The 13,296-nt window shown below is 40.1% G+C and overlaps 1 protein-coding gene across 1 annotated transcript; it reads left to right on the plus strand.

Annotated features, from left to right (window-relative positions):
• The first annotated feature begins 912 nt into the window (after window positions 1-912).
• sp5a (Sp5 transcription factor a) lies at window positions 913-3,224 on the plus strand. Its single transcript, XM_029643896.2, has 2 exons — window positions 913-1,259; window positions 1,677-3,224. The coding sequence occupies exons 1-2, from the start codon at window positions 1,209-1,211 to the stop codon at window positions 2,748-2,750; spliced, it is 1,125 nt and encodes a 374-aa protein (XP_029499756.1). The 5' UTR covers window positions 913-1,208; the 3' UTR covers window positions 2,751-3,224.
• Window positions 3,225-13,296: the final 10,072 nt, after the last annotated feature.

Consider the following 13,296-nt stretch of genomic DNA (forward strand, 5'->3'; position numbering starts at 1 on the left):
TAACTGCCTGTTCTACCTTGTCAGCTCGGGGGTTTGAACTTGCAACCTTCTGGTTACTAGTCCAACTCTCTAACCACTAGGCTAACCTGCCGCCCCTGATTGAGGGCTATCTAAATAGGTTATGGTTAATACTCTGGTAGTTACATAAATGAATTGCTACAACAGTTGCATTTCGTTACTGAAAGTAGCCTATGGGATATAGTTGTCAGGCTACTGCTTCTATCACTTTCAACTTATCCGATAGCCAATTTTGCCACTAGTGCGTAAAATTCACTTTACACACTAGGACGCAAATGACACCACTATGAGCTTTTGAGGTTAACTATCAAAGAATGAAAGAAGTGAAGTGAAATTGACATTGACATGTCTGTAAGCAGGCCAGGGTATAAACTGTAATCTTCTTCCAAGACATGTTGTAGTCTGCCAGTTGACATGTGTTGATTAATAAACTATCAGGAGCATTTTAGTTCCATGGAAACACGTTATCAACATCATAATTGTTTGTTATAATAAAAAAGTATTTAATTTATATTTAGGAAAAAAGGTAAACGCTTCCCCAGTGACATTAACTTTGTGTTGAGACTTGATTTGCTCTCATTAGCTACTCCTCTTGAAGTTATCAAACAGCTATGCGCCAGGAGATCTCCAGAGATAGCAATGTTACATTGTCACATCGGGTTGTGCTACAAATCCTTAATTACAAAAAGAGGATCAGATGACTACAGCATCCAATACCAGGGTCTCCAGGCGGCATGGGGGTCTTTGATCAAGAAAATCCAATTATTTGTGTATATACATTTCCCACATAGTGATTACTTCATTAATTGTCCCGCCTTTATCTCCTCCCTTCCCATCCCCCCTAATAATCAGCTCTTTTATCCAGACCAACAAACACACCATAGGAGCTTTGTGGATTCAAAGGATTTGCTTTCCCCTCTCATAGAGCCGCTATTCTTTGATGATTGGGCAGCGGCAAACTTCAAAGTAATAAATCTTATTTCTGACTGGCTGGCGGCCCACCAAAGTCCTTATCAAATTCTAAGAAGTGATCCCTCACTCTCCAGATAGTCCAAGGATATCTCGAGGAGAGGAAGTATTGAGAGTGAAGACTTTACCACGTCAAGACATTTTTCTACGCTTTTACATTTATCTCAATTAGTTTTGATATTGTGATCTGTTTTTAACCTAAAAGAAAGAGGACGTTTACCATGGCAGCAGTGGCTGTACTGCGGAATGAAACACTCCAGGCTTTTCTTCAGGTTTGTTAAAAACTTTTGGCTCTCGTTGTGGTGTTATTTGTCCTTCTCAAAATATTACTGTATGTATACGGTAGTTTAAAACTAAACATTTAGTCCGCGCGTATTGTTAGTTATTACGCGTGGCGCATAATGCGAATTTTAACCTGGTTCATTTATAAAAACGTATTGTATAATAACGGAAATGTGGCTGTTTGATTTACTGTATGTGGCGAATAATAACGGATTCAATGATTAAGTTGCAACTATATGTTTGTATTGTAGTCATTTTGCTGGAGTGAGAGTGCATTAAAACTAATATTAGGCAAATCAATGTCGTTTTAATTGCCGGAGTACCCATTTCTTTTCAATACAGTTACAACTCTAGTTTAGAGCCAAGTCAACACATAATTAATCATTATTTGTTTTACTTATATGCAGGACCGCACTCCTAACTCTTCTCCTGAAAACTGTAAGCACTCTCCACTGGCGCTCTTAGCTGCTACTTGTAACCGGATCGGACACCACCACGGATCAAGTCCGGCGGATTTCCTCCAGGTTCCTTATGACACTACTTTAGGCTCGCCGTCGCGAATTTTTCATCCTTGGAGTAACGAGGGGAATCCTCAAAGCACTCTCTCTAGCAATTCTACTTTTGGACTATCATCTAAATCCCAGCTCCACATTCAAAGTTCATTTACTTCCCACCACGAGCTCCCTCTCACCCCTCCAGCGGACCCTTCATATCCTTATGACTTTTCTCCAGTGAATATGTTACCGTGCTCAATGCAGTCGTTACAGTCCTCTTGCCCACCCACCTACGTCCCTGCTGTATCTTACGCAGCGCCAACTGCCATGCCAGGTTTCGTTACGGGACATTCTGGCCTTGTGCACCAGCAACAGAGGCAGTTGTCCCCTAGCCCAGGGGATGATATTCCGTGGTGGAGTCTCCAACAGGGAAATCACGTCAGTCATCACCACTCAATCACCACTCAGTCCCTTGGCCACCACCGTTTCCAACTGCAGAGGGGTTTGGTGATGGGGCATACAGACTTCGCGCAGTATCAGACTCAAATCGCTGCCCTCCTTCACACAAAGTCCCCCCTCGCAACAGCCCGAAGATGTCGGAGATGCAGGTGTCCAAACTGTCAATCCTCCACCTCAAACGATGAGCCCGGCAAGAAAAAGCAACACATCTGTCACATACCAGGGTGCGGGAAAGTTTATGGCAAAACTTCCCATCTCAAAGCGCACTTGAGGTGGCACTCGGGAGAGCGTCCATTCGTTTGTAACTGGCTTTTCTGTGGCAAGAGTTTCACCAGGTCGGATGAGCTGCAGAGACACCTGAGGACTCATACTGGGGAGAAGCGCTTTGTTTGTCCAGACTGTTGCAAGAGGTTCATGAGGAGTGACCATTTGGCAAAACATGTCAAAACTCACCAAAACAAAAAAAACAAGTGTCATGAGAAGACGTTTGATCATCACGTGAAAAGGGAAGATATGAGGAACGTGTAGTAGCCTACGTTAGAGTCAATTTGATATCATAATCAAGATAGTGCAATATAAGTCCTTTACTTAGTTGAAGTACAAACTGACATTTCCATTATTTTTGGTTACTTAGTTTTTTCTTACCTACTGAAAAACTATTTCTCTAACATTGCAGGTCTGTTTAGGATGATGTTTGTTGTTGTATATATGACATCTGTCTCAAAAGTTATCATGGGATCCTGGAGAACTTACTTTAATACTCCAATGGGCTAGTATTCAATGTCTATAAACCATATCAAGAAAGACAAGTTTCAACTTGTGTTTGGATCATTGTCTTCGGTGGAAGATTTCACTTTCTTGTAAATAATATTTAATCGCTTTTGTTGAATGAAAGTGTCCGTTTTCGCTCCATGTGGGGGTGTTTTAGCATGCTCTTGAAAAGATATGCTATTGTTGATATGACCCAAATACTGTGTGAGAATAAAAAATATACAAATGTCCCATATCAGAATTAGTCTCATTTAATTGTTCATAACATATTACCTGAACAACAAAAAAATATATATCCTACAACTTTCACACTGTTTCAATATGTTTTGTGTTGTGGTCACACTGTACCTGTGTAAGGACTTGCACTTTGATCTACCTGTTTACCATCGTGCGGACCATTCACCCATTGCTGCTGCTTAGACTGAGAATGCATATTAATAACAGGACAAGTTTTGTGCCATAATTGTAACTGAGAAGTTGGTCAAACCGATGATAAAATAGTGAATCGTGGAATTTTACCTTCGACATCCACTAGTAACACGACATTCATCATTTGAAGGAATATAAAATGGTCCACTTCAGGTAACATGGAAAACTACACAAATGAAATGTGGAAGATTCATTTAGGCAAATATGGTTTTCAAACTCAAGAAAAAATGAAGTTGCACCTGCCTAAGGATTTTATCCTGACCTTGATCAGTGATGTTGGCACATAGATCTTGTAAAACCATAGGTTCTCTTAAGTTATTATTTGTGATAATGAAATGGTCATTAACATCACATACAGCAGTGTGCATTAGCCTACATGATCATGTCAGCACTAATCAGAATCAGCTAGAATCATACTATCTCCGCAGATAAGGTGTCCAACTACCACTAAAATGAAAAGTTAGTGTATGTATGTTCAATTGTTATGACATAATAAACATGATTGTATTCAACGACATAGATGGCTTTCAGAACATACCAGCTAGCTAGCTTGTTCTTGTGACTGTTATGTCAAGACAAAAATGCTTTTAAAAAAGTCACCTAAAGTTTGACATTTTCTGTGACCCTCCAGATGAACAGAATAATTATTGCCCAAGACCAGTGCTTTTCCTGAGACCCAGTAGGAATTTATATCCACCAGTTGTTCCCAACGCAGTACATGAGAAATACTGTGTGAAATAACCAGTCAGTATATAGTCCATAAATTATTGGGCTACAATAGAGATGATATTGAAATGGTACCATTTAACAGTGAAAAAAGTTGATCTGAAGAGGAATTTTATATTTCAATTGGAGGTGTTATGAGCACCATATTGTTCTTTAAGGCTTTTCTTCTGCTGTAGATTTCTTTAGAGAAATACATTTAGTTTACTTGGAAGTCTCACACATATTTCAGTTCAAAATGGAAACTAAAGTAAGGCATTGATTAGACTGTAGGTACTGTATCACCAAACAATCATAAATATTGTCGCAAAAAAACAGTGAAGCACAGCTCCAAGCCCATGAACCTTGACATATCAGGGGAAAAAACTCTCAGAGCCATGACGGACCAAGCCCGGAGTACCTGTTATAAGTACTCCGGGCTTGAGTCCCTACTGAAATCAATGCAGTGACCAGGTTTTGGGATCAGTTGAAACGGCCGGCCTTTTCAGCTGCAGAGCATGTTTGAAATAATATGCAGTCTAAATAAGTATCCACTTACATCATCCTGTAAACATGGAAATGTTGGACACATGAATGCAAATGGGTATTCGTGAGCCACAGGCATATCGAGGTTTTTCAACTTGGCCTATGCCTGAGATCCAGTAACCCAGTGTTTGATTGAATTGAGGGACCTTAACACTCAGTACTTGAGACAATTCATATCTAAACACTTAATGAGATTGAGTGCTTCATCCAGCTTCCCCACGGGACATCTCCACATTCCACGGACAAACAATAGTCATCTACAGTACAGTCATCACACAAAAGACGGGAGGGAAGAGGGGGGGGGGGTATTGTAAACCAAATACATCGGTGGTGATCATTGAAAGGAGTCTTCACCATTTGAACTTTTAAGTCTTGATCCAAATTTCATTATCCTATTATGAAGCGAAGACTTCTAAGGATGCGTTGAACACATCCATGAAGGCTCCTAATGGCAGACAAAGGCTTTGTTGGCCACTGATTGGCTTTAAACGTCCAAGATAGCCATGATTATAATAACTGTGGAATTATAGAGAGAGAGGGGGGAATGCACGCACTGTAAAAATAAAGATCTAGTTGTTTCAACTAAATGTTATTAAGTAACTGGTTTTCGGCTGGGTTTCTGTATAAGCACTTTGTGACACCTGCTGATGTTAAAGGGGATTTCTAAATTCATTTGATTTGACATCCTTTTTTTGTTTACTGAACCTTTTGGTCAAAGTGTTACCTGAACGTAACATTTTTAGTTGGCCCAAACATAGCTCCAACGTGAGAAAACGCAGGCAAAATGTCAGTCGACTTAAAAGGATGTTTGCACAAATGGCTCGTGTTCATTCAACTACAAATTATTATTTGGCCTAAAGAAAAGGTTGTGGAACTAGTTACGTACACACAGTGCTTTTGACATACATTATTTTTAAACTTACATATTGACATACATGATTACATTGTGCTTGTTTATTTACACAGTAATTCACATTCAGCATGTCCTCACCTGGGATTTGAACTCACAGCCTCTTGGTTCACAACATTCCAATCTTCCTGCTACAGTAGGTTTGTGGGTGTTTTTTGTTTTTACTGTATAGCTGTAAATACAAAGCCTACTCACTCCAGTAAGTTTAGTTGTATTGTTAGAATAGACTATTAGAGTCTGTCTGGTTATCCAGAGTTATTAACTTCCAATACTTAAGATGATTGTTTGCACAATTATAACACATCCTTAGATTTGATCAAATAGTTAATCATATTGTTTTGATGTTCTGTATCTCTTGACTTCACCTGACATATAGAGGTATACATTTACATCAGTGCAGTTGCTTGTAAAATGTCATTTGGGGAGTGCTAATCTAGGCCTTATTGCAGAGAGATTCAACTCTACGATCCGATGAGATCCTGGAGCCTGCTGGTTTTCTGTTCTACCTGATAATGAATTGCACACACTTGGTGTCCCCGCTTTAAATCAGTCCCTGATTAGAGGGGAACAATGAACATATGCAGTGGAACTGGCTTGGAGGTCTAGAGTTGAGTTTGAGGGCCCTATTGGTTTGGTAAAGAGGCTGGTAATCTTGTTTTGTTAAGGGGTCTTGGGGATCTGACCATGGGCATCATATCAGCTGGAGGTGGAATGGATCAGTTGTGCCAGACCCCTGGTGATAGGATGGGAAGTAGGAAGTACTGGTCTCCATAACACCCTAAAAAAATGTTCTTCGCCTTATGTGAACTATACATGTGTCTGATATCCTGGTAGTAGTAATAGCTTTGGTCTTGGTGGGATAGCTCAGAGTGTGGAGTGTGATGGAGACTGGTGGAGTCTCCTCATGATGGTGACGCGACATACCTCCCGAGGGCCTGTAAAACAGAGAGATGATGTGAGGTGGGGTGCAGGAACCAGGAAGACATGAGTGACAGGTAGATGTCGATGTATATATGCAGTGATTGGTTAGGGGGAGGAGTTAGGTGTGGTACTTGCTTCTGAACTTGAGCTATATTGAACTTATGACTGATTCATTAGGACAGCAGCAGAATCCGGAAGAGGACAAGTTCTGTACCACAGGGACCCACCACGAGTCTACTATGACAGGAAGCTGAGCCAAGGCTGAGGTTGAAATAAGTGACAAGACACAACACTTCCAACTGTTTTAACAAGTGGCTATGAACATGTACACATGACCTGTTAGCTCGTTTTCAGGAATCACCACCACACCACAGCAGTTAGCCTGTATTACTGTGTAATGTATTGGAAGTGATTTAAACACATAAGGGGTCATTTTCAGGGTTACACCGTGACCACCTGGATCTCTGTCATAACCCAACAGAGGGACCGACTGTAAAGCCATGGGGGCATTGGAAAGATAAGGGAGAAAGTAGGCTCTATCTCTAATTAGCACGTTATTGAACAAGTTATCTAGATAACTGTTGACTTATCATTGATTAGCCTGTGCTTGCAAAGATGAAATGTAGTCCTTATTGAGGTGTAATGTAGCAATGTCTTATACTGTAAAACGCCAACCATAGTAAAGCCACGTGAGGTTTACTTAATTCCACTAATTTAATCATCTCAACACTCTTTCCCTCCAAAACATCTAGCCCAGGCATTTACCAATATCAAAAATGCTGAAACTCTTCAATAATCCATAGTATCCCCCATGTTCAATATTGCACATTGGATATCAAAGCTGCAGGTGGATGAGTGAATTACTAATAGGCCATGTGCAATACACTGGTACAATATAATGGTGTATTAGACCAATCCATTTACGAAACAACATTTCAATGACAGTGTCTTCAGTCGTGGTACTTTTTAGTTCTAACACATGGATGGCACCACAATGCCTTATTTATTCCCCTAAGGATCTTCTGTCAATCTTTACTCCCTTATCCAATTGCTTTTAACTCAATAAAGAAATAAAGGTTTCTTTTTCATTGTTTGATCATAATTCCTCAGATTTTAACTGGCTTTTTTGAGTCATTTACATTTTTATAAGAAAATTAAAGGATATAAGAAAATTAAAGGATTGTGTTTTTGCATATTTTAATTGGCTTTTAAGGAAAGAGGGTGCAGGGTATTTAACCGTGGAAAATTCTTAAATTGGATTCTAACTTTGACTTATTCTAGTAGGATAGAAAAAAAAATGTATGATAGAGAGAGAATTTCATGCCATTTTGATGAAAAGGGATCTAAAAAAAGTCAGTACGTGACATTGTCTCACATCAAAACATATCAATTGCATGGTACATACAGTGCCTTCAGAAAGTATTCATACCCCTTGACTTATTCAACATTTTTGTTGTTGAAGCCTGAATTCAAAATGGATTACATAGCTTTATCTCACCCATCTGCACATAATACCACATAATGACAAAGTGAAAATATGTAGAAATGTTTGCTAATTTATTGAAAAAGAAATACAGAAATATCTCATTTACACAAGTATTCACACCCCTGAGTCAATACATGTTAGAATCACCTTTGGCAGCGATTACAGCTGTGAGTCTTTCTGGATAAGTCTCTAAGAGCTTTGCATTCCTGGATTGTACAATATTTGCACACTACTCTTTTTACAATTCTTAAAGCTCTGTCAAGTTGGTTGTTGATCATTGCTAGATAGCCATTTTCAAGTCTAGCAATAGACTTTCAAGCCGATTTAAGTCAAAACTGTAACTAGGCCACTCAGGAACATTCAATGTCATTGTAAGCAACTCCAGTGTAAACAACTCCAGTGTACATTTAGCCTTGGGTCTCAGGTTATTGTCCTGCTGAAATGTGAATTTGTCTCTCAGTGTCTGATGGAAAACAGACTGAACCAGGTTTTCCTCTAAGATTTCTCCTGTCCTTAGCTCTATTCTGTTCTTTTTATCAACAAAAAAGATCCCTAGTCCTTTCCAATGACAAGCATGCCATAACATGATGCAGCCACCAAAATATAAAGAGTGGTACTCAGTGATGTGTTGTGTTGGATTTGACCCAATCATTTTTCACAGTTTTACTTTAGTGACTTGTTCCAAACAGGATGCATGTTATGGAATATTTTTATTCTGTACCGACTTCTTTCTTTTCACTCTGTCATTTAGATTAGTAATTGTTGAGTAACTAAAATGTCGTTGACCCATCCTCAGTTTTCTCCTATCACAGCCATTAAACTCTGTAACTGTTTTAAAGTCATCATTGGCCTCATAGTGAAATCCCTGAGCGGTTTCCTTCCTCTCTGGCAACTGAGTTAGGAAGGACACCTGTATCTTTGTAGTGACTGGGTGTATTGATACACCATCCAAAGTGTAATTAATGACTTCATCATGCATAAAGGGATATTCAATGCTTCATTTTGTTTTTACCCATCTGCCAATAGGTGGCCTTCTTTGTGAGACATTGGAAAACCTCCCTGGTCTTTGTGGTTGAATCTGTGTTTGAAATTCACTGCTCGACTGGTGGACATTACAGATAATTATTGTATCTGTGGAGTACAGAGGTGAAGTAGTCATTCTAAAATCATGTTAAACAGGATTATTGCACACAGAGGGAGTCAATGCAACTTATTATGTGACTTATTAAACACATTTTTACTCCTGAACGTATCTAGACTTGACATTAAAAAAAAGGGTTTGAATACTTATTTTAATTCATAACTTTTACATTATGAGGTATTGTGTGTACGTCAGTGACACAAAATCTCAAATTAATCAATTTTAAATTCAGGCTGTAACTGTCACGCCTTGGTCATAGTATTTTGTGTTTTCGTTATATATTTGGTCAGGCCAGGGTGTGACATGGGTTTATTTTGTTGTGTTTCGTATTGGGGTTTCGTAGGCATTGGGATTGCGGCTGAGTAGGGGTGTAGCATAGGCTTGGCTGCCTGAGGCGGTTCTCAATCAGAGTCAGGTGATTCTCGTTGTCTCCGATTGGGAACCATATTTAGGTAGCCGGGGTTTCACTGTGTATTTTGTGGGTGATTATTCCTGTCTCTGTGTAGTGTTCACCAGATAGGCTGTAATTAGGTTTTCACGTTTCGTTTGTTGTTTTTGTATTTATTTAGTTATTTCATGTATCGCTATTTATTTCATTAAAGAACATGAGTAACCACCACGCTGCATTTTGGTTCGACTCTCCTTCAACAGACGAACGCCGTTACAGTAACAGCAAAATGTGCACAAAGTCAAGGGGTGAATACTTTATGAAGGCACTGTATATCAATAACAGTATATAACCTAGAATAACCTTTTTTCCCCAGATGGATGTATTGGTTTTATTCTTCACAAAGACCTACAGATTCAGAGTCCTATGAATAAAACATAACCTTGAGAATCACAGTTATATCAAAACAACATATTTTGTGACACTGGTTTGAAAAGTTCTGTAAAGGCTTGGATGTACCATTATGCCAACATCAGCGTGTACATCCAAATTGTTTATGGCTTCTTCTCTAGCCAAAGGATGCCACATTAGCAGAGCGAAGACATGAATGATTGCTGTGGCAAAGACGTTGATGCAGATGACTGTTGTGACACCATTGACACCCTCTGACAGCTAAGGGGAATCCTCTGACAGCTGCTCCTTCAGAGGAAGAAGGAAGAGAGAGAAGGATCCTACTTCCACATTCAGAAACAGTGAAGCACTCAAGTAAAGATGGCAGCAGTGTCATGGTGCCACTGGCTCTGTGACTGGGCTAGAGGTGAAAAGTGCATCATCAATTATAAGCCAGGGGATAGATGACCATGATAGTACGAGGTTCAAGTAGGGAAAATAATTCAAAATGTGTCTTGCATCTCATCACAAACAAGGCACAGCATCACATAAGCCTGAGCCAGATGGGTTAACACAAACCTGCTACTTTTAGCTTGAGTGACCATACCGAGTCAGGACGTCTCAACTGAAAGACAGCACACTTTACAGGGAATTGTCCCTATCACTACCCAAGGGCATTGGGGTCTCCTTCAGAGGGAAGAGTGTCCGCTAGGCCCTCTGACACTTCCAGAACCATCTGGTCTTTCATCCAGGTAATAGTAGATCTATCAACCCAGGCTAGGGCAATTCTGCTTTGCAGATGAAAGACATCATGGTCGTTTGACTGTATGACCATGGGGGCTCTAACCTGATGTCCAAATGTCTCCACTGCTTCAACTGTTTTTTCACTGAAATGGAACATACATTTTTGTTATCAACATTGAGCCTTTTCTCTAATAGGCCTAGTCTAGCTTTTGATGAGTGACGACATCATCAATAATAGAGACTCATTTATGAACGGTACTGCCTAGATGTGTTTTTAATGATCACATTCCCCTTAAATGGTTTACTATAGTGTTTCCCTTGGCATTCTGTGGGCAATCTCTCCGTGGTTATCATAGTTTCAAGGTGGTTTCAACACTAGGGTTTGAGGTTTATCTGGTTTCAATGGTAGGAGGAAGCGCCATCTCCTGGAGACTGTTGTTAATAAGATCTATGCAACGCGATAAAGAGGACTGCATCCTTCACTTTCCTTTGGATGTCAATGAAGATCTGACGTCTGATTTTTAACGACTGCCACTTGATTAATTATGATAAATGTATCAAAACAGATTAATCACAAACATGATACATTGGGATATTCAGGATCACATTGGCAGCATGTTGCCTATCACAATGACTTGAAAATTAGCCCAAATAGAGTTTGCCATAACAGGTCTGACAGCGTCAACTGGAAACCTTTGGAGGAGCTGTCCAGGTGCTGAAACTCCATAGAAGCACAGCCAAGGTCCGCTGCTGTCACATGGGCTCAAGTGGGCTAAAAGGCGCTGCGTGGTCTGACGTCTGCATTGGCCGTGGAGCATTTTACGTTGCTAGGCTTCTGCAGAAGTCAGGGCATTCATACTTCTTGCGCTTCGCGGAGCAGCGCAGAGCTGTTCTGAAGGAAGTTGTCAAGGAAGTGTGTTTTGTATTTATACGGGACCTCCCGCCCCCACCTACGGTCAACCAACCATGTCATTGTGGAGCTATATGGCGCTATAAGGAGCAAAAATGTGCGAGGTGCACGCCAATGTGTAATGGACCTCAATTTGGCCTCTGCATGCCTCCTGTCAAATAACTTGCATACATGGAGGGACCAGAACATCTGGTAACAATGTGGAAACAGTGGATGGATAAGAGACACATTTTAATAACATGTGTAGCACTGGAGGCTGCTGAGGGGAGGACGGCTCATAATAATGTCCTGAACAGAGGGAATAGAATGACACATGGTTTCTTTGATACCATGAGCCCATCCGCCCCAATTAAGGTGCCACCAACCTCCTGTGATGTGTAGACACATGTCTGAAAATCTGAGCACAATCAGAATATGGCCTAGATCAGGACATAGGACACATATTAGAACCAGGTATAAACGAGACTTCAGTGTCAGACATTTGGAATGGCTTTACTTATTGACCTTACAGCCAAACATAATACTTTGACCTTACGTATTGATTATGCAAGATACTAGATGAAGATTAAAATTCCATGTGCCCAGTATTTATATGAATGATAGTTTATGATGATGAATTTATATTTTAATTGATTGAAGGATTAAACCTGTAGTCTATAGCCTAGTCTATGAATAGCTTGTTCCTTCGAATCTTATTCTTGCGCACTGGGCCTATTCTTGTTCCGTTCCATTGCACCCATGCAGCTTTGGTATGTAGCAAATCTGATAAATGTGTTGGTTTATTATTAGATTCGTGAAGTAGTTGCGGAGTGGCCCACTTCATTTCTGTGGAGTTCTGGGAGGAATCATTGATGATTCATTACTGCCACCTTGTGGATTTTGTTTTCACCTTTATGCACTGACTTTGAATTTCACTGTTTCTTTACCAAAAAACGCAAGATCAATGTTGCGTTGTCATCTTAAAATTCGGCCGAAAATAAGACATTATAACTTTGGCCAAAATAGCCTACTTGTCTATAAATATCGTTATTGATCATATATTTATTGTAGCCACGCTGAGATTTCAACAAAACATGTTAATCCCACAGAAGAAGACCAACAATAACCTAAAAGGAGATGGCTCTTCTGATTATGGTTCCCTACTATTCCGATTTCACAAGAACAAGCCAAGGACCTCTCTCCTCCCCCCTCCTTCATCCCATATGAGCGTAATGTGTTGCATAGGATCAAACTTCCCAAGTCCAGGTTCGTGACCGGGATTCCAAATCAGTTTCCAAATCGAGGTATATAGCCTCAAAGGCTATCAAACACTTACCAAAAGTCACGTTATAGATGAAAGCGCCACTATTATATGTACATTTTGCAGACAAAGCGGATCTGTTCGATATTGGGGGGTGGGGGGGAATGTTCAGCACCAGAGGAGGTATTGGTGTGACTCATGCGTGCGTAGTAACGAATAAATAGTCAATGCACGCGGCTCTAAATATCAGCAAATCAAACGTAGGCTACTTCTCTAAAAAGGTCACTGTGGATGGGATTTTGTAGACTGATATTGAACTGATATTCAAAACCCTGTTTTTCTTGAAGTGTCAAAAGCGCACCAGACGTTGCGTTGCGTTGCCAACGGACTTTATTTCATCATCGTCCCATAGTTTATTTCTGGGGCTCTACTTGGTCACCTGTACCCACCCTCAGCACGGTAAGATGTTTTTTAACAGGGATTATTATCTTACAAG

This window comes from Oncorhynchus nerka, linkage group LG3 (genome assembly GCF_034236695.1).
Source record: "Oncorhynchus nerka isolate Pitt River linkage group LG3, Oner_Uvic_2.0, whole genome shotgun sequence".
Classification (NCBI taxonomy): domain Eukaryota; kingdom Metazoa; phylum Chordata; class Actinopteri; order Salmoniformes; family Salmonidae; genus Oncorhynchus; species Oncorhynchus nerka.